Consider the following 26,542-nt stretch of genomic DNA (forward strand, 5'->3'; position numbering starts at 1 on the left):
AGAAATCGCAGCCTTATCAGTCAGAAAGGACCTCTGCGTTTTTCACGCCGACCGGGTGGTTCTTCGACCCGACCCTACCTTCCTGCCCAAGGTCAACTCAGCTTTCCACAGGGCGCAGGAACTAATTCTCCCAAACTTTTGCCCCAGACCCTCTCGGGACAGGGAAATACTTTGGCACACCCTGGACGTGAGACGGGCCCTGCGCATCTACATTAAGCGCACTCAACCCTTTAGGAGGTCTGAATCCCTATTCCTCTCCTTTCAGCCCAAGACATTGGGCCACAAAGTATCCCCTTCAACCATCGGTCGCTGGATCAGAGCAACTATCTCCAGATCCTACCTGTCACAAGCTCTGCCAATGCCCAGTGGAATAACAGCACATTCCACCAGGAGCGCGGCTACTTCGGCAGCTTGGGCCACCCAGGCTCCAATCACTGATATATGCCAGGCCGCCACCTGGGCTTCCCTGTCTCCCTTCATTAGGCATTACAAGATAGACATATTTGCCTCAGCGGAGGCCTCGTTTGGCAGACGAGTCCTACAGAGGGTCCTCAATGACCCGGAGGGGCTTCCGACCCAGACGGAGTCCCTCCCGTAGGACTGCCAGGCTTTGGTATGTCCCACCCTGGATGCTCCGAGCGGCTCTATGGAGAATGGGCGTTGGTTCTTACCTGACACGCCCCTTCTCGGCGAGCCGCGAGGAGCATCCAGCCCCACCCTAATTTCTCCGTCTGGTGGGGAATCTTGTTTCGGCCAATGATCCATTAGTTGGTTAGGATGAGTACACGGCTTTTTCTTCTCGTCCTCGCAAAACTGGGGAACGCTATGTGGAGTCACGTGGAGGAGGAGGAGCATTCCTCAATTCAAGCTCAGCCTGTGAGAGAGGAGTCTGAAGCACCTCCCACTCTGGATGCTCCTTGCGGCTCGCCGAGAAGGGGCGTGTCAGGTAAGAACCAACGCCCATTTCCTGGATTTCATAGTTGCTTCTTAGGAGTGCTTTAGATGGCACAATGCAAAAGAGCTCTGTGCCAGATGGCCATTTTATGGTATGGCTATACTATTCATTCCAGAAGGATCCTTTGCTGTGCTCAGAGGCACAATCTGCCTGCAGGTTGTTAGAACAGTTGCATGTTTTCCTGGCATTATCTATTATCTAGATCAGACCTGGGCATTTTACAGCCCTTGGGCCACATCAGATCCTTTGAATGTCTCTGCTTGTCCTGTGACGGCAGCAAAAGTGGGGGGGTATGGGAGGGCAGAGGCCCTCCACAACAGTCCCAATTTTTCAAGTGGCTCCCTTGGAAAATTAATTGCCCACCCCGATCTTACAATTGCTTTAAAATGCAGATTTTTTTTCATGCCCTATTTCTTGTAGCTTTTCTCCAGAAAATAAAACTGTCAATGTGCCAGGCAGCAAAAGCCTTTAGGACAACTGAGTATTCTATTTTTCATTTCTACTCTTTTGACCTGAACCTGAAGTTTTTCATCCTTACTAAAAAAAAAACACATCAAAGTCTCGTGTGAGTTGACAAATTTGTCAGAAGGTATTGTTATAAGAAGGAAGGAAACTCTGCCTCCATAGTCAGTAAAAAGTGTGGCTACCATTATACAATTTTCTTCCATCTACCTCCTCAAATTGTAGGACTTCAATCAATCAGAATTGAGCTGGAAGGGACCTTGGAGCCTTCTAGTCCAACCACCTGCTCAAATAGGAGATCCTATACCATTTCAGACAAGTAGCTGTCCAGTCACTTTTTAAAAACTTCCAGTGATGAAGCACCCATTAACATTTGAAGGCAAGCTGTTCCACTGGTTAATTGTTCTCACTATTAGGTAATTTCTCCTTGTTTTGCTTTCTGGTGCTTTGGAAAATAAGTTGACCTCTTCTTTGTGGCAACCCCTCAAATACTGGAATACTGCTATCATTTCACCCCAGTACTTCTTTTCTCTAGACTAGCCAAACCAAATTCCTGCAACTGTTCTTCATATATTTTAGTCTCCAGGCCTTTTTAATCATCCTAGTTATTCTTCACTGCACTTTTTCCAAAGTCTCAATATCTTTTTTGTAATGTGACCAAAACCAAAACTGGATGCAGTTTTCAGGTGTAGTCTTACTTAAATGGTACTAATATTTCATGTGATTTGGATTCCATGCTTCTGTTTATACAACCAAGGATTGTATTAGCTTTTTTGGCTGCTGCAGCACACTGCTGGTTCATATTTAAGTGATTGTCCATTAGCACTCCAAGATCCCTTTAGCAGTTACTGCTATTGAGTTAGGTTGGAAATTGTCCATTTCTCTTGGGCCTGAGGTTGAAAGGAAACATGGTGGTCTTTTGTGGGGAGTGCTGCATTGACAGCTAGTAAAGAAAATCAGCAGATTCATTAAAAATTGTAATAATTAAGTAGTCAAATAGAAAAGGAGAAATATTTTGTGAATAGTCCTGAAGTCTTCCTTAATAACTTTATTTTAATTATAAAAATGGGTCTAGCTGCCCAAATGCAAATATTAACACTTGGTGCTTGCAAGAAGACTGTAAGTTCGTCAGACAATAGCTGTTGTCTTCCTATTGTTTGCCCTTTCTCTCTCACTAGTATAGCAGGATCAATAGATCGTTGGTGACCTCTCTCAACATCAACTTAGAGGGACTTTTGTGTTCTGTCTCTGAAAACCTTGAAAATAACAGAGGCTGGGGCACTACCTTGGCTTGCATGCTGAGGAAAAAGTCATCCACAATAACTAAAATATCTCCTATTAAAAAATCTTCAGATTGTTAGTGCCTGGCAGAGCAAAGTAGTCAGTCTGGGTCTGAATTATGAAAATAGCAGTTGCATAGGTATGAATCTTAGCAACAGGTCAACTATTAATGTCGCTGTAGAGTCCCAGTGATATATCAGCCCAGGAAAGTAAAAGTAGAGTTCTGCTAAGTGTGATAATATATCCCCTTGCTCCGCTTCCAGCCCTACTTACCTTGTTGCTCAGCATGATATAAAATGCAATTATTCCATTATTTGACTGTTACAATTCTGCAATACATTTTCTTGCAGAGAAATCTTCCATAGAGGAGGTTGTTAAATCAATGGAACAAGTAATAGAATCTATGAACTAAGAAGCTGAATTCATAATGTTTCTTCTGTTGGATCATTTGTTCTGAGTAGACATCATTAAATAGATTCAGCCAATGAGTTGGTTGAGGCCATTTCCCACTAATCACTTATTGTATTTTTATAGCATTACTTAGCCATTGCTGAAATGGTTTAAAGCTGGTCCTCATTGTTCTTATTTTGGCATGGGATGATTCTTGAAGATGCTACAAATTGCTAGTAGGAAATTGATATATCATGATTGGATCTAAAATATGTCTTACTAGCTAATATATAGACAATTTCCAACCTAACTCAATAGCAGTAACTGCTAAAGGGATCTTGGAGTGCTAGTTTTTCAAAAAATAGATCAGGGGTCTGCAACCTTAAATACTTAAAGAGCCATTTGGACCCATTTCCCACAGAAAAGAAAACACTGGGAGCCACAAAACCCTAGCGAGATATCACTCACTTCCACCCAGTCACATGACACCCCCCACCAGCCTTGCCTATCCAGCTTTTGTTACTCCCAGTGTTTTCTGTGGGAAACAGGTATCACTCTCTCTTTGTGACTCTCTCTCTTTCTCTCCTCTCTTCTCTCTTTCTCTCCTCTCTTCTCTCTTTCTCTCTCTCTTTTATCTCCCTTATATTCCCTCTCTCTCTCATCTCTCTCTCTTTCTCCCCTCTTTATCTCCGTCTCTCATCTCTCTCTCTTTCTCCTCTCTTTCTCTCTCTCTCACCTCTGTCTCTCTCTCATATCTTTCTCTCTCTCTTCTTCTCTCTCTCATCTCTCTCTTTCTCCTCTGTCTCTCTCACTTCTCTCTCTTTCTCCCTCTCTGTCTTTCTCTTACACCTCTCTCATCTTTCCCTCTCTCTCTTATCTCTCTCTCTCTTTCTCCTGTCTCATTTTCTTTGTCTCTCTCATCTCTCTCTCTCTTTCTGTCTGTCTCTCTCTCTCTTTCTGCCCCCCCTCTCTCTGGTGTGTGTGTGTGTGTATTCCCTCTTGAACCATTTTCAAAATCAGGTGAGGGTTGGTGGGGTTTTTGCTGATGTTGTTCTTTCTTCTTTGATATGATTTAAATCAAGAGTCATTTCAGATTCTCAAATAAATGAAGCTCTTTCATTCCCCTGTTGTAGCTCCCTGTCGACTGAACCCAACACTGGCAGGCCCCGCCCCTTGCCCTCCCTTTCCAGTCATTCCTTGCCTGTCCTGAGAAAGGAAGAGCAACAACAGAGATGGAGACTCGCTCCATATTCCAGACCGGGAGCGAAACACCCCTCCACTTGCCTCTTCTTCTGGCTCTTGTTGGTACTGCACGCATCTCAGTTGCTCAGGGAAACGCACAACTTGCTCTTCGCCCCAAGACACTGGTCCGGCCTGGCTGCAGCCAACGCCGCTGCTGTTGCCACCTCTATAACCTGCCTGCTGCTGCCTTGCACAGCAAAGTTTAGTGCGCTTCACAATGGGGGAGAGGCCGTCCCCTCCTCTTCCTGGAGCCCATTACGACATGGAGCTCCATCTCCCGTCGTCACCCTTACCTTCTCAGGCCGGGTGAGGAGTGACTGGGAGGGGAGGGCAAGGGGCAGGGCCAGCCAGTGGTGGGTTCAGCCGACAGGGAGCCACAGGAGGGGGATGAAAGAGCCGCATGCAGCTCCAGAACCGTGGGTTGCCGACACCCAAGATCGATGATACTGCACATATCTTCCAGATGCCTGATAGAAGACTATTAAATCAGTTCCAGCTTATATCAGTCCCAATGACAATTCCATTATTTCCCACTATTCTATGAATGTTCAAAAATTCTTAGAAGATTTTCTCATCTATCTTATAATAATCGTGTAACTAAATAACTATATCATGGGTGCAGGAATGATTTAAATTTCATTATCCAACACTCTTTAGCACATTCTGATGATGGAAGTAAATAATGCCTATGCAAAAAATATAAGTGATTCAGTTTGATGGAAAGAAGAAAAATATCCCATAAAGGGAAACTAATTATATGGTTGCCATTTCCTACAATTACCAAATCTCTGTGAAACATCAGTGTTTCTTGTTGAACAGTCTAACTCTGATGTACCCTATGTTCCAGGTCTAAAATGATTAGGTACCAACCCTTGGCTGCATCCACTTTGCCCCAGCCATCTACCTCGGCCAATTCAAAGCCAGCTTTCCTCCAAATAGCCCCCATCCAATTGGGTGGCAGGCAAAAGCAATGGTGCTGCTCGATTGGCAATGGGCAGGACAAATGCAGGGGCTATGGGGGCAGCATGGGATGCAAGTTTTTTTTAAAAGCCCCGCAGCTGCTCCACAAGTTATTTTTTTAAAGGGCTGCTCTTTCAGACCAACTGGTGGCTCCAAAGCTGTGGTTCTGACAGGTTGTCCAGAGGGGTACAGGAATGTAGTTATGAAAAGAAGCTGCAGTGCGAAAATATCCTGCTGCTTAGGTCACACAGATCTGTAGGAAAAGCATGATGTGAAGAAAGAAAAGGATGGAAAAGAAATGTGCATGGTATGTGTGTGCTTAAGTGTGTTAAACCAATGCAATACCATGATCTACAATGTAAGTAAAGCTAGAGCTAAGTCCTATTAACAGATAAAAACTATCTTAGATTGTACTCAAAATACTGTACTGTATTATGTCTTTATTGAAAACATTTAGGAAAATATTTTCTCTTGGTTGGAAAAAGTACATGAAATCTTAGACTTTGTAAATATTGCTCATTCCTTTAGCAGCAGTGGTAAGAAGTGGTAAGCAGTGGTCTCTTGTATCTTGTATCTTGGCTTGGCAGTGTTTTGGTCTGCTCATTCTTATATATCAGTTTGGAGGTATTTATACAATAACTATTTAGTTTACATCCAGACCACAATTTTTCTAGAATCTTAATTGCCAATTTTTGAAAGACCTGGAGTCTTTTTTGTGATGCTGTCAACATTAAATAAAAAGCACTGCAAGTGTTTTTTCCCCCCAGCTTTATTTATATAGACCAGAGGTCTCCAAACACGGCAACTTTAAGACTTGTGGACTTCAACTCACAGAATTCTCCAGCCAGCATAGTATAGCTGGCTGGAGAATTCTGGGAATTGAAGTCCACAAGTTCTAAAGTTGCCACGTTTGGGGACCACTGATATAGACTTTGGGGCAAGATGCGTTATCCTCTAATACAGGGGTTGCCAACTTTTTGGACCACAGAGACCACCAAACTCATAATTTTAGATCCCAGGGACCACTAACCTGTTCTGTGGGCATGGCCTAATTTGTGGGTGTGGCTTGGTCACAGGACTGGCTGGGCATGGCTTGTATGTAAATATTGTAAATCTTCCTGGGACCCAGGAGAATCTTACTTTATATTTATTCCAAACTCTTAGGATGGCATGTCTAATAGATTGATTATTAAAATTATCATTTATTTTAACCTTATACCATAAATAGCCATGCTGTCCAAACCTTATACCATAAATAGCCATGCTGTCCAATTCTTAATTCATTGCCCTCTAACATCTTATTTTGGAGAATCACCCACTCTTTTAGCCAGACCAGGCATCAAAGTACAATTTCAAATCTGGTAAATCCAAACCTCTAATTTTCTTAGCAGCTTACAATTATTTATATCTTCTTTATTTTTTCTCTTATCATATAAACTTATAGATATGCATCTGCTATTGTTTAAATGGAGTATCAGTTATAAGTATCAGTAAAAAGATACATTTACCAAAGATACATTTTCTGTTTCAGAAAATCTTTGATATCTTTGGTAAAACATCTAAATAAGTCTTTTTAATATCATTCCAAAGAGGCACTAAATTGTTTTGAAACAGTTTAACACTTGTATTTGTCAATATAACCCCCAAGTATTTCAATTTTTTTCTCCATATTACAACTGGAATTTTCAATATGTCACAATCATGAAAGGTTATATTCTTAATAAGCATTGTTGCTTTCTGTTTATTTCAAAGCCTACTAAAGCTCCAAACTCATTTAATTTCTTCATCAAATATTCAATATTTGGGGCATTGAAAAAGTATAACTAAATCATCAGCACATGCTTTCAATGTACAAATTTCCTTTTTGATATTTATAACTATTATTTCCCCATCTTGCCTAATATCATTATTCAAAAACTATAAAAAAGAGATCAAGGGCATCCTTGTCTTTTGAATTTCACATGATTTAGTTAAATCTCCATTTGCTTGCTCTGATGTATAAACTGATTTAACCTCTTGAATAAATTTCTTTTCAAAGTCCATATCTTCTAAAACTTTAAGCATAAAAGACTAATTTAAGTTGTCAAAGGCCTTCACTGTATGGAAAATCTATGAAAGCTGCCTGTTTCTCATGATTTTGCAGATATTCAGTAATGTTCAAAACAGTCCTCACATTGTCTCTTCAGCTGTCTTTTTGGTAACAACCAGCACTGAGCTTCATGAACACATGTCTAAAAATTTATTCAATCTTTCGCCAAAATTGCAGTGAAAAGTTTATAGTCATTATTTAACAATGAAATTATCTATAGTTTTTTTTTTATCCTCCAGACATCTTGACCTTTCTTTGGTAATAATACAATATTAGCTCCTTTCCAGGTTTGAGACATCTCTGTTCCCTGTAATACTCCATTCATTATACCCTTTTGTGGCTGAAGAAGTTGATCCTAAAAGCATTTATAATATTGGCTTGTAGGACCATCTGGACCTAGAGCTTTACCTGATTTCATTTTTAATAGTTTCTGATATTTCAAAGTAGTTACTGTATCATTCATAAGTTGTCTCTAAGTTGAACGTTTAGTCTTTGCAGGTATTCTTCTATTTTATCTACGTTGTTCTGCTTCTTGTAAAGATAAAGTAAAAGTTGTGAAAGGACTTTTAAATAAGATCATTATCTGTTATTACTTTGTCAGCTTATGGATTTTCTCAATCATTTGCTTTTCTCTTTCCTTTTGTAATTTATGTGCCTCCTATCTTCCTGGTTTATTTGCAAACTCAAAATTTCTTTGTTTCACAAAATTCAAATAATTTTTATTCTTGAACTGTTTACAGACAATTGTTGATGTATCTGTTTAATTTGCTGTAAAATTTCCATAGATGTCTTTTATTTTCAGTTTAATTTCTTTCTAATATCATCCAAGATCATTTCCTTGGATTTCTTCTCTAGACAATTATGTTGTATAAAATAGCCCTGCTTTCCTAGCATCCAAACAGTCAATAAATTGTCATTTACCCAGATTATTATAAAAATATTCATTTAATTTCTTTTTACAATCCATTACAATCATCTCCTTTTGTAAAATGGATTCATTTAATCTCCATCTATGTCAAGATCTCTTTTCTAACTAACAAAACAATAGGGCTATGAGCAGAGAAATAGGTAAAATATTAATTTTTGAAATTTTATTCACAAGATTTTTTTTAGATCCATATCATATAGATTCTTGAAAAGATATATGTTGTCTGAAAAAAAGTCTCTAGAAGAGTCATTTCTTTGCCTCCACGAATCTATCAGTTCTAAATTGTCCATTATCTTGAAGAAAATCTTTGGTAATTTGCCCTGAGAAAGTTTAATCCCTTTAGTAGATGTTCTAACCAAGACTGAAGAAATCACTCCATTCCAGGCCCTGAAAATAAGCTATTTTTTCATAAGAAAAAAGTAATAGTTGATCTATAAAATATTCAAAAAGTTTACTTTTATCATCATTTAGCACATGAAGTCCAACTACTATTGATTTTATTCCATTAAGCTCCATTTCTATAGCTACAATTTACCATACTTGTGATTATATTAACTTGAGTTAAAATTAGGGTTTTATATAAAATGACTCAATCTTTTTAAACCAGTTGATATAAAATCCTCCCCATGTCTTTTATTTATTAAATGTTTCTTATTTTGTATCTTGTTTATGAAGACAAACTATATCAAGATACAATTTCCTCAGATAGTAAAATATTATTTTACACTTGGATGGGATATTAGCCCCATTAATATTCCATGTTACATACTTACTCTCTATCTTTAGATAATATGGCAAATTCTTGTGCAGCTATCTCTATCATCTTTTCTTTTTCCGTATCAGATTTTTGAGCTTGATCTACTTCTTATCTGTATGCATTTCTTCAACAGCATCCATAGTTTATATTTAATCAAGAAATCCTTGGCTTTCTTTACATAATTCAATCTAAATCTTTGTTCTTGGTAAGTAAATATCACTCCTTCATGTTTGTCCCAGTGAAATGGAATTTTTCTCTTTAGAATATCTGAGAAAGGAGTAGGTTTTTCTCTTTCTCAGAATTTTGATAAGAATTCCTTCAAAGTAATTATATCTACATTTTCCATTCTTAACTTAGACTTGAAATGGTAATACAAAACATAATCTCTTGTTCTTACAAAATGGACTAAAACATCCTTGGTAATTTTTTTGTGGTAGCAAATTTGCTCTGCATATTTTATCCATTTCAAGATTCAATTTCTTTTCTTCCCAGTTAATTAATTGAGTCAAAGATTTAATCGTTCTTGATCTAATATCCTCTCCAGAAAATTGAGGAATTGCTCAAAACCTTAACAAGTTGCTTGAGCTGTAGTAACAGGAGAGCCCTCTTGTCCAAGTTAGCTTCATACTGGATATTTTTCTTCTTCAATATACGCTCCAGAAAATCTATCTATCCTTTATCTGTTTAACAGCTGCAGTTATATATCTCCTCATGGAGTTCCTTTGAAAGTGTATTAATTTTTAATTCAAGCTTTGCTTCCATTGCCTAGACTGGCTTCATGTGTTTTACTTGTGTATTCTTCCAAAATAGCTCTTAGGGATTCAAGCTTTCCTTATAGTCTTCTCTCTACTCTTTTCTATGTCACCATAATCCTGATATAACTATAATTTAAAGATTAGTAACATTAATTCCATTTAATTTAGTGCTATTAGTACTGTTATGGACTTTGGCTCTCCCAATATTGTAGCACCACTACAATGTAGGTTTCAAGTAAAGTTCAGATTCTGTCAAGTGGTCCAGTGTTCCTTTACAGTGAAATAACTTCTCAAATCAGATGCAGGTAACTTTTTATTTTCCTCCTCCTCACAACAGACTCAAAGCACCATTTAAACAGTCTTTGTTCTAAAAATAAAAAAGTTCAGCATCGTCAGCTTAGCAGTAGTAAAATTCTCTAGATTTAAATCATAAAATTTCTGAAGTAGTTTCCAGCTTCCTTACTTGGCTCAATTACAGGAACTCCACCTCTCCTCCTTAAAATCACAGACATTCAAAAATAATAATGTTTCAACAAAAAGGAGAAAAGCAAGCTGCAGCCAAGAGATCCTCTTTTTATTGTTCATTTTAAATGGCCAATTCTTCCATGGTGAACTTGGTTCTTGGTTGACCTGGTTCTCATTCCCCCAGCCAGAGACTACCTGATTATTTCTTCAAGAAGCTCTTCGAGAGCATCCAGCCATCCACGGAACAAAAAATAAATAAATATCAAGAACTTTCCTTTCCCCAGGGAAATTTCTTCAGACGTAGAAACTCACTCTTAAGTGTAGAACTGTGGAGAATTGGTATCAGACCAAAAACTGGAACATATCTCAAGTTGCAATTTCCAACAGAAGTCCTCCCTCTTTCCATATCCCTTGTATTACTTCTGTCTCCCATTTTGTAATTTACTATTTGCTGTAGCTTGTTGCTGGATTTGTGGTTATTTTTTTCATAGCTGAAATCAAAGTCAATCTACAAATTAGACAAATGCTAGTAAGGGTTTATATGCAAGAAACATTTAAGTCACTTTTTGTTTGACACTGTTTTTCAGACTTCTTGAAGAGGCCATTGGAGAACTATGTGAAAAAATTACGAATACCAGTGTATGTGATTCGAATGGAGCAGCGTTCTGGACTCATCAGAGCCAGATTGAAAGGAGCTGCTGCCTCTAAAGGCCAAGTCATTACCTTTTTAGATGCTCATTGTGAATGCACTGTAGGTTGGCTTGAGCCTCTGTTAGCACGGATTAAAGCTAACAGGTGGTTATTTTATAACGTGTTAAAGATTAATATTTATTAATTTAGTTAAATGTGTTCATAATAATACTCTTTCAAAACAATGACTAAAATTAATAGTTCCTCCTGAGGGTTTTATTGTTCAGTGGAGCATGTTTTGACAAAAATAAGCAGCAGAACATAACCATGTTTAAATGAATTGTGTGTATATAATGGATTGAATTTCAGCTATCCCTGCTTTTCCCCAGTCTTTTTTTTAATGCAAATGCTTTTTTAAAGTGAAGAAGATTTTAATATGGGTTCATCAAATGTTTGCCACTATTTTACTTTGAAAGCTATAGCTTCAAATAATCTCACATGTTTTACCTGGAATACTAGTTTTGTTAAAGTCAACTGGACATAATGTTTATAATATTTCATCCTCTACTTCTGAATCTGAACAAGTGTACAGATGATTTAGTGACATAGAGGGCTCTAATAACCTTGTCCCTAATTATACATCATCATTACAGGTAGTCTCCAATGTTTAAAAATTAGGATCAAAATCATTTAATAATAAGCTGCATATTTGCTCCCCTATAGTGAATAACACATAGCAATGTTATTATATTTGTCTATAACAATCCATGTCGTTTATTTCTCTAGGAAAACTGTAGTTTGTCCTATCATTGATGTAATCAGTGATGACACATTTGAATATATGGCAGGCTCTGATATGACTTATGGAGGATTCAACTGGAAGTTAAATTTCCGATGGTATCCTGTTCCTCAGAGAGAAATGGATAGAAGGAAAGGTGATCGGACTCTTCCAGTTAGGTAAAGAAAACTGATTTTTGATTAAACTGAATACTTTAATGGATATTCAGTTTGATGGATATTCCTTTGAGAGTTAGAAATAATTACAAGGCTCTGTGAGTAATGAATTAATGTGTAATATATTTCTCAGAAGGTCAGTTAAACAACCTGAAACCACTGCTCCATTTCCAAAACCAGAGGAAAATGGAAATTATTCCTCCACCCAGAAATAAAAATCTTTAAACTGTTACACTGTTTAGACCAATAAATCATGTTTTATGAGATGAGCAATATGAATATGACAAATAAGTAAAAAAATGAACTATAATTTTACCATAATTATGCATTTGATACATGGAAGTCATTGGAATTGTTGTGTAATGGCCTCACAACTTTTCTATGATTTCCATATAATCTCCACATCATGCCTGTAGAAATTTATTCTTGCCAATTTCTTGCCTAGTTAGTTGAAAACAGCTGACAAGCACCATGCTTTCAGAATATTTTGAAGAGAGTATAGCAAGAAAAGGATGCTGTTAGTTTATTTTCAAATTAAGAATTTATTAATATAATTTATATGGATATGCAGCATACTAAAGAATTCCAGTATTAAAGCTAAATAATACATTTGTAATAATTAATGCCTTTGTTTTTGAATATAGTGAGGATAATGGGGAGCTCAAATGATAAATTATTTGTTTTGCATTACTGGATACCAATATTATTATGAGTTTGTTTTGAAAGATCATTTGTAAATATATGAACAAATTAAAATGAGTATGTAAATAATTAAAAGTTTAAAATATGTTTAGAACAGGTAATCCTCAGGTTGTGATTCTAATTAGGACTAAACTTCCATTGCTAAGTAAAATGTTCATTAGTGAAACTTCACCTGTCTGCAGCATTTAATAGTGGCAGTCCCAGTTGTGACTGTTAGGCCAGGACTTCTGCCCTATTATTCTTACCCATAACTTTTACTCCTCTTCCATCTACCCCATTTCTGCTGTTCTGACTACCTTGCACTCTACTGCTGCTGCCTATTCCTGCTGCTCCTCCATATGGCCTTTCTCCCAAGCCTCGACATATCTTACTGCAGCTTTTCTCACAAAGTCCTTGAAAAGGATCAGCAGCTGCCTCTGCTGGGCACAATTCATCAAAAACAGGAGAAAGAGGGCAGCAAAAGTCAAGTGGGGAAAGCTGAAGTAGGGGATAGCTGGAGGGAGATGGAAGAGGAGTAGGAGTTAGTAGCGAGTGGGGGTGAAGATAGGTGGACGTATACTTGTCAAACATTGCCAAGCATCTGAAGTTTGATCACATGATACTGGGAAAGCTGCAGTGGCTGGAACTTCAGAGACGGGTAGTAACTACCATTCATTCAGTACCTTCTAACTCTCATTGAACAAATAGATATAACCGGAGGACTATTTGTAAAATAACTAATTTGAGGTTATTGGGATAGTGTTGGCTTGCAAGATAATCTCTGGTTTAGACATTTTGGCTTGTATTGGGTGAAATGGACTTTCAGTACATTTGTGGCATTCTGGCCAAAACATGATCATACTGATAATTACTTTTCCAGAATATTTGCAGGAAATGTAAATGTTGTAATGTAAAATCTTTAATTGATTAAAACCATAATGTTATATGATCAGTACCTGTGGTATCATCTGGTAATGACAACACATGGAAAAAATCCTAATTGGGATGTAAGAAGAATAAATGGCAAAAAATGAATTAAACAAATGAAAGCAACAGGAAATAGGCAAATTAAGCATTTGTGAAGGTAAGAAAAGGGGGGAAAGAAGTGATAAATCTGAGTGAAAGTAAAATAATGTAGAGAAAACTGAAATCATGTTAAAATGAAAATGCAGACTTACCTGAATGAAAACGCTAAAACGTGTTGGAATTTAATTGGTATCTAAATTTTTCACTGTGCATATGGAAGTAGAAACTCAATTGGTGAAATTTGTACTCTAATAACAGAAGAACAAGAAATGTGTTTGGAGGAAAATCTGAATCAATGTGATATGGGGGAAATGTTACTCTGTAATTGTACAAGTGAATAGGTAGGAATTAGAGTGTAGAAAAGTGACTGAACCATTTGAAGATCTAAAAATTCAGATTTATAAAAAAGTTTGTTTAAAGCACCTGTCTTTTTATTTTATCTTACCTTAATTATAAATAACTCCAAGGTGGTGAACATACATAATATTCCTTCCTCCTCTTATTCTCCCCACAATTGCAACCCTGTGAATCAGTTGCGCTAAGAATGAGTGACTGAATCAGAGTCGCCCATTCAGCTTTCATGCTTAAGGCAGATCTAGAACTCACAGTCTTCTGATTTCTAGTCTGGTGCCATAATCACTAGACCAAACTTTCATTTACACATAGAAAATAAATGAATCAATAATTGATTTGATTATTTATGATTAAAGATTGAAATTAGATGATAGGTTATGATTGTAGGGCAGAGCATTTTGTTAGTTTCAAGAGAATTGGGGAATATGTAGAGTTGTAATTGCAGGAATGTTCCAATCTCGGATGGCAAACCTCAGATAAAGAATGTTTCCAAGCAAATACAACTCAGGTAAACAAAGTCACTAATCTAAAGGAGGATTAGAGAGAGGAAGTAAACATATGTTAGACTTTAACTAGAGATAATTAATTGTATGGATTACTGTGCTAAACAGTAACAAAAGTTAAGCAGTAACCAAAGTTAACCAATGTTGGAGGATAACTAAAAATGTGTATAAATGCAAGACTAGACTCCAATAAAGATCATCATGATTCAGTTGTTCATGATCAAACAACTCGACTGCCTCGTCATTACAACAGGAATACACATTGAAAAAAGAATGAAATTAGAATAACTGCAGGAATATAAAGTACGAGCTCTATAAGAAAAGGAATTAAGAAATACGTTGTCAACAGAATGGATGGAAAGTGGATGGAAAGAAAGAGGATGTGAAAGGCACTGAAAGACATATGGAAGTTAGATATTATTGAAGTTTATTAACACCCTATCACTGGTAACTTTTAAGACGGTTCTAGGACATTTGTTCTCTGAAGCCACTTACTGAATTAGAACATAGAATAACAGGGTTGGAAGGGATCTTGGAGGTCTTCTAGTCCAATCCCCTTCTTGAGCAGGAGACCCTGTACCATTCCAGCCAAATGGTAGTCCAACATCCAGTGAAGGAGCACCCACAACTTTTGGAGGCTAGTTCCATTGTTCTTACTGTCAGGAAATTTCTCCCTAATTCCAGGTTGGATCTCTCTTTAATAATCTTTTACCTATTACTTCTTTTCCTGCCCTCAGGGGCTTTGGATAATAGTTGCCCCCTAAGAAGGTGACAGCCTTCAAAAATTGGAAGACTTCTATAATTCATACCTAGTCTTTTTGTTTGTTAGACTAAACATAGTTCCCACAGCATAAAATGAAAGGAGGGGGGAATTTTTAACTTTTGGACATAAGCATTTTATTGATTTCTTTTACACTATTTAATAAAGGTGTATTGAGAAGAATTTTGTCCTAAACATTGACCTACTAATATTATAAATAAATAAACATGCAATTAAGATCTGGCTGGCATAATGCCTAATCAGATAGCATAGTGAGAATCAGTTTATACAGGCATTGTTCCTAACATGAACAGATTAAGTCTGGAATATTTAGAGAACTTAAAAAACATCATAGCATCTTCCTAATCCATACATATATTTTTCTATAGTTTAATCTAAAGGAATCATTTCATGAACCATACCAGTTTATATGTTTGTAGCAGATTGAACTTAACATGTCTTGGCTCAATATCAATATCATATTTATTTCATCAAAGATCAGCATAAAAATTCAGAAAAAACAACAACAGAAAGCAGTAGCACCTTAAAGCATAATTCATTTTCTGTGCCTGGGCATATGCTATCCTAATATATTTAAAACTATGCTAAAAAGGAGAACCTAGTTTGGGATAATGGTTAAGGCATTAGACTAGAACCACGAGTTCTAGTCCTCTCTTAGACACAAAGCCAGTTGGGTGACTTTGGACTAGTCATTTTCTCTGCCCTTATGAAGGAAGCAGTGGCAACCAAATCATGCCAAGAAAATTGTAGGGACTTGCAAAAAAAACTAAGACAATCTAAAACCTGAATTGAAAATGATCTAAAACCCGAGAATCATTGTGTTTAAAGCTAAATTTAAGGCTAAAATTATATCCTTAACTGAAACCTAAAAAATTATACTTTATTATCTAAAATTCTAAATAAAGAGTTGTTAGATGTAGTTAATATGTTAATAGTAAGGATTTTTAATATCCCGTCACGGAAAGTTTCTATCAACAAATGTCATTGTTGGAGAATGTCATGTCTTGCCTACTTTTAATAACTATTTGATAAAATTTGGCAATATCCGAGTAGTAGAGAAGACGGTTTATAATGTAATAGGAATTCATAAACCCTGAGTATTTGCTACTGGAGAGTAAATGAGTATAATTTCATGTGGTATTATGAAGTATGAGCAGTAATTCTACAGTGCCTTTTTACAAGGGCATAAATGGGTAGCATAGGGCAGGGGTCCCCAACCACCGGTCCGTGGACCGGCACGTCCGTGGAACAAGTCCTACCGGGCGCTGGTTTGCTAAGGCGCGCCATCTTTTTTGATGAAAAAGTGCTTCCGGTGAGCTTTTCGGGTGAAAGCTCACCGGAAGCACTTTTCATCAAAAAGATGGCGCCATCGCTCGGTGAGCTTTTCCGGGTAAAAAGCCATTTCTACCCGGAAAAGCTCACGGAAGCGCTGGCCGCCATCTTTTTGATGAAAACGTGCTTCCGGTGAGGTCACCAGAAGCACTTTTTCATCAAAAAAAGATGGCGGTGCCCAGCTGATGCCGGTACTGGGCCGCGGCGCCCAGCTGATGCCGGTACCGGGCCGCAGCATAAAAAAGGTTGGGGATCACTGGCATAGGGTATCTTCTGATACCTGCCTTTAATACCTGCCAGTAGTATAACAGTTGGTAAAATGTTACCCTCAGTTAACAGCCCTCTGTGATAGAATTTTCAGGTAGTTTTCAGCTTACAATCACAAATGAATTTGAAATATTTGGTCATTGAGTGAAGCAATGATTAAGATGTAACATGATCTTTTTGCTAACAATCCTGGCTCTTCTGGTTAAGGAATCACACAGGTTGTTAAACAGAGTGTAGGGTCTTCACAGGGTTGGTGGAGGCCTGGCAGTGAGTGGCCGGGGATCATCCCACCGGACTTTATGCAAACCTGCCATGGGCCAGAAGGCCCAAGCTTTCTTTCTTCTCACCACATCCAGGAGATGGTTTGCTTTCCATTTCACTGATCCCAGGAAGCTTCAACTGGTTAAAGGCCCAGCAGTATCCATGAAGTACTCCACTTACCTTTATGTTTTTCTGCAGCTGCTGGCAGGTGTGTCCAACTGATGTGAAGCATAGCTTTCCTACAGAGGCTGCTTTGCACCATTCTGCAAGGTGGTGCCAATTGGAGTTTTTGGAAGGCTCCTTCAAATTGCATGAGGAACTTTTGAACAATTGTGAAAATGAACTTGCTTAAAAACAGGTGTAAGGTGGCTTCTATAGAAAGACTGCATCTCACATTGTCTGGGTGTGCTTGTCAGCAGTTCAATAGAACAAAGGTAAATGAAGCAATATATGCTGCTGGGCCTTATAACTGACTGAAGCCTCTTGGGCCTGTTGGGGTAAGGAGCAGGCTTGGGTCTCCAGGACTACAACAGCTTTGTGTGTCATAAGAGTGGTTGGCTGAGATAGCATGATGAGGATAATTGCATTAGTCCTGTGGTTGGTCTTAAACCAGGTGGATTGCCTAATGCCGAAATTGTGATCATGGGCACATTGCAATGGCCATGATTTAATAACTGCAATGATTTGGTAAGCAATCACGGCAAAAAAATAAATAATCATAAAATTGGACACTGTTCATTTAACAAGAGTCACTTGAGCCACTCAGAGTCTCTTTGGATAGTTAGATGGGCAGCATATAAATTTTATAGATAATAAATAAACAACCGCCTTGCTTAGCAGTAGAAATTCTGATCCCAATTGTGGTCATAAGTCGAGAACTGTCTATAATAACAATTAGAATCTAACTGAGAGCACTCTTTAGCAGAGAATAGCTTTAAGGTAGAAGAAATGAATAAGACACTCCATGATCAATAAATAATTCAATTGCTGAGGTTGATTTTCTGAATTACATAGCACAAGCATTTTTCCCACTGGAAGCTTGAAAAAATATTCCAAGATGTTTCATAATTTTGGTTTTCTGAATTTGAGAATTCAAAACTTTAGTTTTTTCATATTTTTTCTAATTCTTCACCCTTGCAATAAATGGCAAAGAATCTCAAAGCACATTTAAAATTTGCTGATGATCTTTAATGAATGACTAGACAATAATTATCTAGAAAATCTCTTTTTAAAAAATAGGCATTATTGCTGTTTCCTGATTTTCAGAATCAATATAGTCATTATAGTCCAATGGAGGGAGGCTATAATTGAAATCTACCAATAGCTCAGAATCTAGCTGTTGTATTATCTTTTCTTTTTATAAAAACTTCGTAAGTCATCCCCACAAAATTTAATAGACCCAGGAGGGGAAAAAGATTAATCCTATTAGAATTATATGTATCTTAAATAAGAAAATATTATATACTATTTTAGTGATAACATAAATATGCTTTAATTTTGGAGTAATACAAATTGGATGATAATTGTCAACCCTACAAGGCAGACTATACAATAGACCAAAAATATATTTATTTAGATTTTGAAAATCTGATTATTTCCCTCCCCCACCCCCAGTTACATTCATGTGAATTGCAGGGTCAGGGAAGTGTCTTGAATCATTTTCATAATCTTTCCCTATTATGTTAATTTAAGCAGTATTTCACTTTGTTGCTTTAGTAATCTCCATCAAATTTATTTTCTTTACTCTGTACAGTAGTGCTTCTTGAACCTGACTAAATTACCCCAAATTGGGTAACAATTAAGTTTCTTTGGTAACAACACATAAACCCATTATCCAAAAACCACCAGGACTTTAAATAAAGACTCTGATAAGCAGTAAACAGGGCATATAGATAACCAGTTTGGGTTATGAAAAAAGTTTGTGAAGCACTGCTGTACAATAATAGAATGTTGTAGTGAATATCCACAAAGCTCTGGAATAGGCCAGTGTCTCCTTGTTTCTCAGTGGTTCAGTTTTATGTCCATTTTGATTGGCACTCACCATTTGAATTCACTGTTAAACATTGATAAATATCACATCTCAGTTCAGAAAATTTTATTCTTGTTTTAGGACACCTACAATGGCAGGAGGCCTCTTTTCCATAGACAGAGATTATTTTCAAGAAATTGGAACGTATGATGCTGGAATGGATATATGGGGAGGAGAAAACCTAGAGATTTCATTCAGAGTAAGAAATATCATTTTAAATTGCATGTGTTTGGGTATATTTTTCAGTAGAAACAGAAGGACCTTCACATAAATATTTCTGCAGTGTTATTAAAGGCATACATAAGCCTTGTTAATATGCCAGAATGGAATAATACAAAGGGAGCACCTGAAAATTCAGTCTCTACAGGTCAGGTTTTATTATACAATTGTAATTTATTTTGAATTGTATAGGAAGTATATTGTAAATGATTTTTAATAGCGTTTTTTTGGCATTTTCAGATTTGGCAATGTGGAGGAACTTTGGAAATTGTGACATGTTCACATGTGGGACATGTTTTCCGAAAAGCCACTCCTTACACTTTTCCAGGAGGCACTGGACAGATTATTAATAAAAATAATAGGCGACTTGCAGAAGTTTGGATGGATGAATTCAAAAACTTTTTTTACATAATTTCTCCAGGTGAGCAAGGCACCTTAGCATAAAAATCTCAATAATTGAAACTGAGTTTTAATTTTATTTTGGGTTTCCAGTTATTTTTGGTTCTTATTTGGATAATATGTAAATTTTTATTCAATAACATTTGACAAAGTAGTTTCTGAGTTTCAGATATAGTTTAATTACCCAGTTTACCTTTTTGCAGCTTATGCTGAATATACATTGAGTATACTTTACTAATTGATATTTACTACATTAAGTCCTCTTCATCTATCAAATTCATAAATTATGGTACTATTGATTTCATGAGTCATTGACATATACATATGGATGTATATGCATGTATGTATGTATGTGTTTATTGTACATTATGACAGTTGGAAATGGACCTATTTTAAAATGTAATCTTTCTTTTAAAGATCTAACGTATATTAGACATACCTTTATTTCCTGCACTGAAATGTCACTTTCATAATACTATTACTTTCATAATATTATTACTTTATTATACAACTATATTGTTAATATTAACAGTACATGTACACTTGTGCATATATATTATGCATGCACTAACATATACAATAGTTTACACATACATACACCCACACACATGTATGTATGTGTGATATTATTACTTAATATTATTTGGTTAAAATAATTCTAATATTCCCCATTCATATAGTTGTTAAGTTACACTTAACTTAAAAACATCAACATAATTATCAAAGAATTCTGAACCATCCTAACAACTTTAATGGCTACCTGGGCACCACTGAAAAAGAAGGATCTTTGCTATGTTCCAAAATATCAGATGGGAGAGAATATAGCACATTCCATAAAATTGGAGCCACCACCAAAACATCTGTCTTTGTCCTACTTCTCTTTTTACAAGGGTATAGGTGGTATTCAGATAATTTAACAACTGGTTTACCTAGGGTCTGTCAGGTTGACTATCATAGGAGGCGTGGCCCATCCCTGTTCTCCATGCTCCGCCACGTTTGCAGGACAAGCCTCCTGCAATGGCCAACCTGACCCTGGGCAAACCGGTTGTTAAATTTTCACCCTTTGCCGAAAGGCTGTTTCCAAGGGTGCTGGTCTACATGTTGGTCTTGCGGCTGTTTCAGTCTTCTGGATGTGGCTCCTTTAAGAGGTGAGGTTTCCAAGGTACGAGGAAGGGGAGATTACCATAGAGACAAGGAGTCAATGCTCCCATGCTCCCAAGAGATCGTGTGGGAAGATGAAGGGGGGAAGTGGAGAGAAGGATTTCCCCTCATCCCTGTGGAGCTGCTTGTAGGGGCTATTGGTCAGCCTGCGGGCAAAAGTGAGAGGGACAAGGAATTAAGTTGGCAGCACGATAAAAGACTGTGGAGTTAGTTTGGTCAGGCAAATTATTACACACACATATACACCTGCTATCAAAGTGAATCATGAAGGTTGCATTGCAATGGAGAAACAGACAACGGAGTGGCCGACATGAGGGAAGGAGGAGGGAAAGCAGCCTTCTCCTTCCCTCGTGTATGCTGCTCTGTTGCCTATTTTTCCATTGCAGCACAATGCCCGGGATCCACTTTAATAGCTGTGGGGTAGGTGAGTGAGTTTGTAATGTAACAACCAGTTTGCAGGAAACCGATACGAACCGGCTGAATCCTACCAGTGGATAGCATAAGTAGATTTTCTCTGCACACATATCTATAACTCTGTTCCCATTTTTTTTGTTTATACTTCTGTACTTATGATCTCTATACTTATATTCTGCATGTAGCTAGATAGTAATATGTGGAAACACAGGTAATCTTTGACTTATGATAGATCACTTAGCAACCGTTTGAAGTTACTGTGAGCCTCACAAAAACTATGACGTCATCCAAAAACTACTGCTGCTGCAGTGCTCCCATGATTGTTTTCCCTTTCTCGACTGCAGGGACATACAGTGTCCCCTGCCTCTCTCCTGCCCCCATCTCTCCACTGGATCCCCTCAGGCTTTGGGCCTCCTATCCACTCCACCAGGCCCCACACATTTCTCGTCATCTTTCAAAAATCTCTGAAACTCAGGGAGAAGGCAGCTGACGTCACGGCGAAGCTGTGCAGACGAGCAGTAGCTCTGTGAAGTCCTGCTGATTTCTTCAGCCCGGGGGCTCTATGGGGCCAAAAGTCACCCCATAGGGGTGATGAAGGCAGAAGAGATGCTTCTGTGGTCATGAAGAGAGCGCAGTCTCCGCATCTGACCTTTAGAAAACCCCTTGAACTGGCAGAAGAGAAGACATCCATTATGGCTGAACCGAAGCTGTGATGACAGCTGAAACAGAAGAGAAGAAAGGAAAGATCCTGTAACTGTGCTTGGTGTGGGTAAGAATTCTTCTAACTTTTGCCATGGAATTTTCCCTAAATTTTCCCTAATTTTCCCTTTTGGAAAGTGGGACTCAACGGATGTAAATAGCAGTGACTAAGACCTAGAACTACTATCAGATTTGGAAAAGAAAGAAAAGAAATTGTAGACAGAAGTAATTTTAAAAATAAAAGACAGACTGGATTGGTTAGTTTTTCAAAAATTACATTGTTTCAAAATTCTGGATTATACTTTTACTATCACTTTGATTTGAAGGACTTTGGGAAATTATTGGAAAATATTTTTGGAGACATTTTATTTGCAGCAAGTGGAGAAAAAGAGTAACAGTGACATCTGCTGGCCAAGGAAGGCAAAATAGAGCTGGAAAAAGAAGAAGTGAAAGTTGTTATGACTAGGGCAGATTAGCTGGAATACATTAAACAACACCTGCAAACTGATTATATTTGGTGCTTCAAGACAAACTGAAAACATTCAACTTTTAGAGCCTTGAGAATTATAAATACGCCAGACAGTGAGAAACAGCTTGGAGTTGTGAAACAAAGTGGAGATTGTTAAGGGACTAATTAATGGAGTGACTTTGTGAACTGCTCTAATACTGGCTATCTTGGTGTGACATAACTGGGACATTGGAATTTTGTCAGGAAAATTTTAAATTTATTAAAATAAGGGAAAATGGTACAGCAGAGTGAAATAAATGCCTTACTAAAAGAAATATTATTGATTCTCTAAGGTACGCAGGAAATGATGACAGGGAACCATAGGGAGATAAAAGAATTGATATATGATGTAGTTGTGAGACCAGAAAACTATGAGCAAAAGACAATGAACAATAAACATGAAATTCAGGAAATAAAGAAAATAGAACAAAGAAAAGGATAGGAGAGGGAAAATGACAAATAACACAAAAAGATAAAAAAGAAGAGGTAATAAAAGCTGAAATAGAAATAGTGAATTACACTTTAAGAGATCAAAAATTAGAAGGGGATATACAGAAAGACACCCCTGAAGTGAGGAAAAAATCATTAAAAGGTGTATTGAAGGTTCAAAAGAGTGAAGAAGCGGCAGAGATATAAGAAATACTTAGATCAAACACGAAAGAGACAAGAAGATACAAGACCCCATGGGAGGAGCATGGGAGATGTGCCAAGAAGTCAATAAGAGTTGAGATATGAAACAGGCAAGAGATGAGGAATAAATGCAGAATACTGTTTAACACATGAGATGTACTATTAAGAATTAGTATAAAGATAGAAATTAGAAATGGGGCAAAGATTACTTTTTTAATTTGGGAACTATTTTATTAATGTTTAGAAAATAGCAGAAGTTAGAAATCTGTATATGTAAACAAAGATGAAGTAATTTGTGTAATTGAATAATGAACATTGAATAATTAAGGTAAGTAAACTTTAATTATTTGGAAGTTAAAAGTTTATAATTATTTGGAAGTTAAATGCTTATAAATGTGATGTTTACATGATGTTTATAATGTTTGATATGATTAACTGATCATAGACAAAATTGAACAGAGCACCTAATTAAATAATGCAAAAATTTTAATAAGGATAAGTGAAGATGAAGGTGAATAGGTATTGAGAATAATAGTTTTAACTATTGTGTGTATAAGATCTATTATCTGTATTCAATACAGATTGTAGACATTGTACCCATGTTATTGTGAATATAGAAATTTTATATAAAACCAAGAAAATTGTACAATAAAAAATAATAATTAAAAAAAAATCCCTGAAACTCAAGAGGCCAGAAGAGGGGAGGAGGACAACCTTTTCCTTGCTGGGTGATATGATATGATCATAGAATTAGCTGCCATTTTCTGAGTGGTTGCTTCTGGGATTATGCTATTTTGTTTTGCTTCCCTGAAAAATGCAAAGCAAAGCATGCTACTCTGTTGCTGGCTGTGCAGTGTAATGCTGAAAATAGTTGCTTAGAAAACTAGAGCTGCTTGTAGAATTGTGACATGCAGCCCAGCAATAGATTCCCTGTTCTCCTTCCCTATCCCAACTTCCTCAACCCCAAAGATTTTTAAAAAGTAATTGAGGAGGAAGGTGTGAGGCACAATAGGGTGGAAAGCAGGCTCAAGGCCTGTAGGATCCAGAGAAGGGAAAAGTCCTGCTTGGGGAAAAGTATATCCAAGAGTTGTAGGGACCCTGAGGGTTAAGAAACAAAATATGAGTGCCTCAAGGTGTGATAGTCCTTGGGAAGCCGAGGACAGGTAGGCCTGTGCTAGTCCTCCCTATGCTCCATTTAAAAACCTGCACAATTGCTTAATGACTGCATCAATAAGAGCAGGGGCGGGGGGCGTTATTTAACAAGACTATCTCATTTAACAGCCATCACAACATGAAATCATGTCAACATAGTATGATAGACTTGCGGGGCTGGCGCATTGTGCAACAAGGTCTCATAGCGTAATAAGATTGGGACTGGGTTAGGGACTTCTGTCCTCACTGTGAGTAGTGTTGGGGGGTGCATGAAGGGAGGCTCAGCCAATCTCATTGTACACATGTACTCTGACAATAAAGATAATAATTTTAATCCCAAAATAATTTGATTGAAGTTCTAAGTCAAATCAGGAAATGACTTAAGTATTTTTTTTAATCAAAAGCGATGCTTGTAGTGCAGCCTTCCAGAACTCAGAGAGGGACGGGGGAAAGTGAGGGTAAGAGGGTTGTTGTAAAAGGAGGGGAAAGAAGAAGACCAGCACAGACAGGAAGTAGAAGTATGAACCAATTTTTTTTATTAATTTTTATTCTTTAAAAACAAAAAATAGAAAAGTCTCATTTCCATTCACAGTTATTGTGTCATTGTATATACATGTTTCTTATTTTGTGACTATGCATTATTTTTATCCTTATCCTTCACCCATTCGTACCACCTCTCCCATGTCGCATAGTATTCTCGATCCTCTTTGCCTTTCAGTTCCATAGTGAATTTATTTAGTTCAGCACAGTCCATTATTTTTTGAATCAAAACTTCATCTGGTGGTATTTTATCACTCTTCCAATTTTGTGCTAACGTGATTCTTCCTGCAGTTAAGATGTGTACAATAAGATATCTTTTATCTTTACTCAAATTCTCTTTGATCATACCTAATAAAAACATTTTGGGTTCCAAATTCAATTTATATTTTGTAAACTCAAAAAGCTATCTCTGTATTTTCTTCCAGTATTTTTTGACCTCTATACATTGCCACCACATATGGAAAAACGTTCCTTTCTTTTGTTTGCACTTCCACCATTCTAGTTTCAAGGTTGGATACATTTTCGCCAGTTGTGCCAGCGCTAAGTGCCATCTACAAAACATTTTATATTGATTTTCTTTGAATGCCGTTGACAAAGTCAGCTTCCAATTCTTGGTCCAAGTCTTTTCCCACTCATCCAAATTTATATTATGACCCACATTTCTCGCCCAGCCATTCATTGGTCCCTTAACAATTTCCTCCTCTAGTTCTACCTCCAGTAAATAATTATATGTTCATGTTATAAATTTTATATCCTTGCCTGTCAAGTTTTGGTCCAATTTTTGTAAATCTTTATCTATCCCTAGCTCCTTTACATCTTTCTTAAATTTAGTTTGAATTTGCAAATATACCCACCAGTCTAATATTATCCCTTGTTCTTTTAGTTTATCCAGTGTTTTTAATTCCCCCTGTTCATCTACCATTTTTTTATATCTAATCATTTTTTTAGTGTCCCTTGTATTTGGATATAATATAGCTTCCATAGGTGAAATCCAGTTTGGTCTTTTCAAATAATGCTTTTTTTATTTTCTCCCATGTTTGTAAAAGTGAGTCCCTTATCAAATGTCTATGGAAATAGGAGTGGATCTTATTCTTTTTATCCCATAGAAAGGCATGCCACCCAACTTGGAGGTCGTGACTTTCTATTGCCAAAATTCTTTTATTTTTTTAAGTTTATCCACTCCTTAACCCATAGTAAAATTGCTGCTTGATAATATGTTTCCCATTTTGGGAGTCCAAGGCCGCCTCTGGTTCTACTATCTTGTAATGTTTTCAATTTTATGCGTGCTTTCCCCCCCATCCATATAAATTTCATTACCGTCCTATCTAATTCCTGAAAAAATTTCTTATCCAATTGTTTGAAAATAGAATAATAGTTTCGGTAGTATGTTCATTTTTATGGTCGCTATTCGGCCTAATATTGATAGTTGTAATTTTCCCCAATTGGCCAGAACTTTCTTTATCTGTGAAAGATTTTTAAGCACTGAAGACCTGGGAAAGGAAGGTTAATTGCTTCTTGAAGTGTCCTGTTCTCATAACATCCAGCTACCATCCTAGCAATTTGCACGGGTTTCCTTTAGATCTGGCCTTGCTTTCGCTGCATCCATTTGTCTCTAGTAAAAGATCCCTGAAACCTTCAGATGGAGTCAAACGTTTTTCTTTCCTAGAGAGTCAGCTGGGGCAGGGCTAATATTAAGCCAGATCTGCAAAAATCGTCAA

General features: G+C 37.1%; 1 protein-coding gene across 5 annotated transcripts in view; it reads left to right on the plus strand.

Annotated features, from left to right (window-relative positions):
• Nucleotides 1-26,542, plus strand: part of GALNT1 (polypeptide N-acetylgalactosaminyltransferase 1) — an 86,697-nt gene that overhangs the window by 43,186 nt on the left and 16,969 nt on the right. For all 5 annotated transcript variants that reach the window (XM_087948094.1, XM_087948095.1, XM_026678290.2 and 2 more), the window contains 4 exons: nt 10,872-11,079; nt 11,701-11,871; nt 19,184-19,301; nt 19,562-19,742. In XM_087948094.1, coding sequence (XP_087804220.1) covers nt 10,872-11,079; nt 11,701-11,871; nt 19,184-19,301; nt 19,562-19,742 — 678 coding nt within the window. The remainder of the gene's footprint in view (nt 1-10,871; nt 11,080-11,700; nt 11,872-19,183; nt 19,302-19,561; nt 19,743-26,542) is intronic.

The sequence above is a fragment of the Notechis scutatus genome, chromosome Z, assembly GCF_049901735.1.
Source record: "Notechis scutatus isolate UNSWTSFEM ecotype Mainland chromosome Z, rNotScu1.2, whole genome shotgun sequence".
NCBI classification, from domain to species: domain Eukaryota; kingdom Metazoa; phylum Chordata; class Lepidosauria; order Squamata; family Elapidae; genus Notechis; species Notechis scutatus.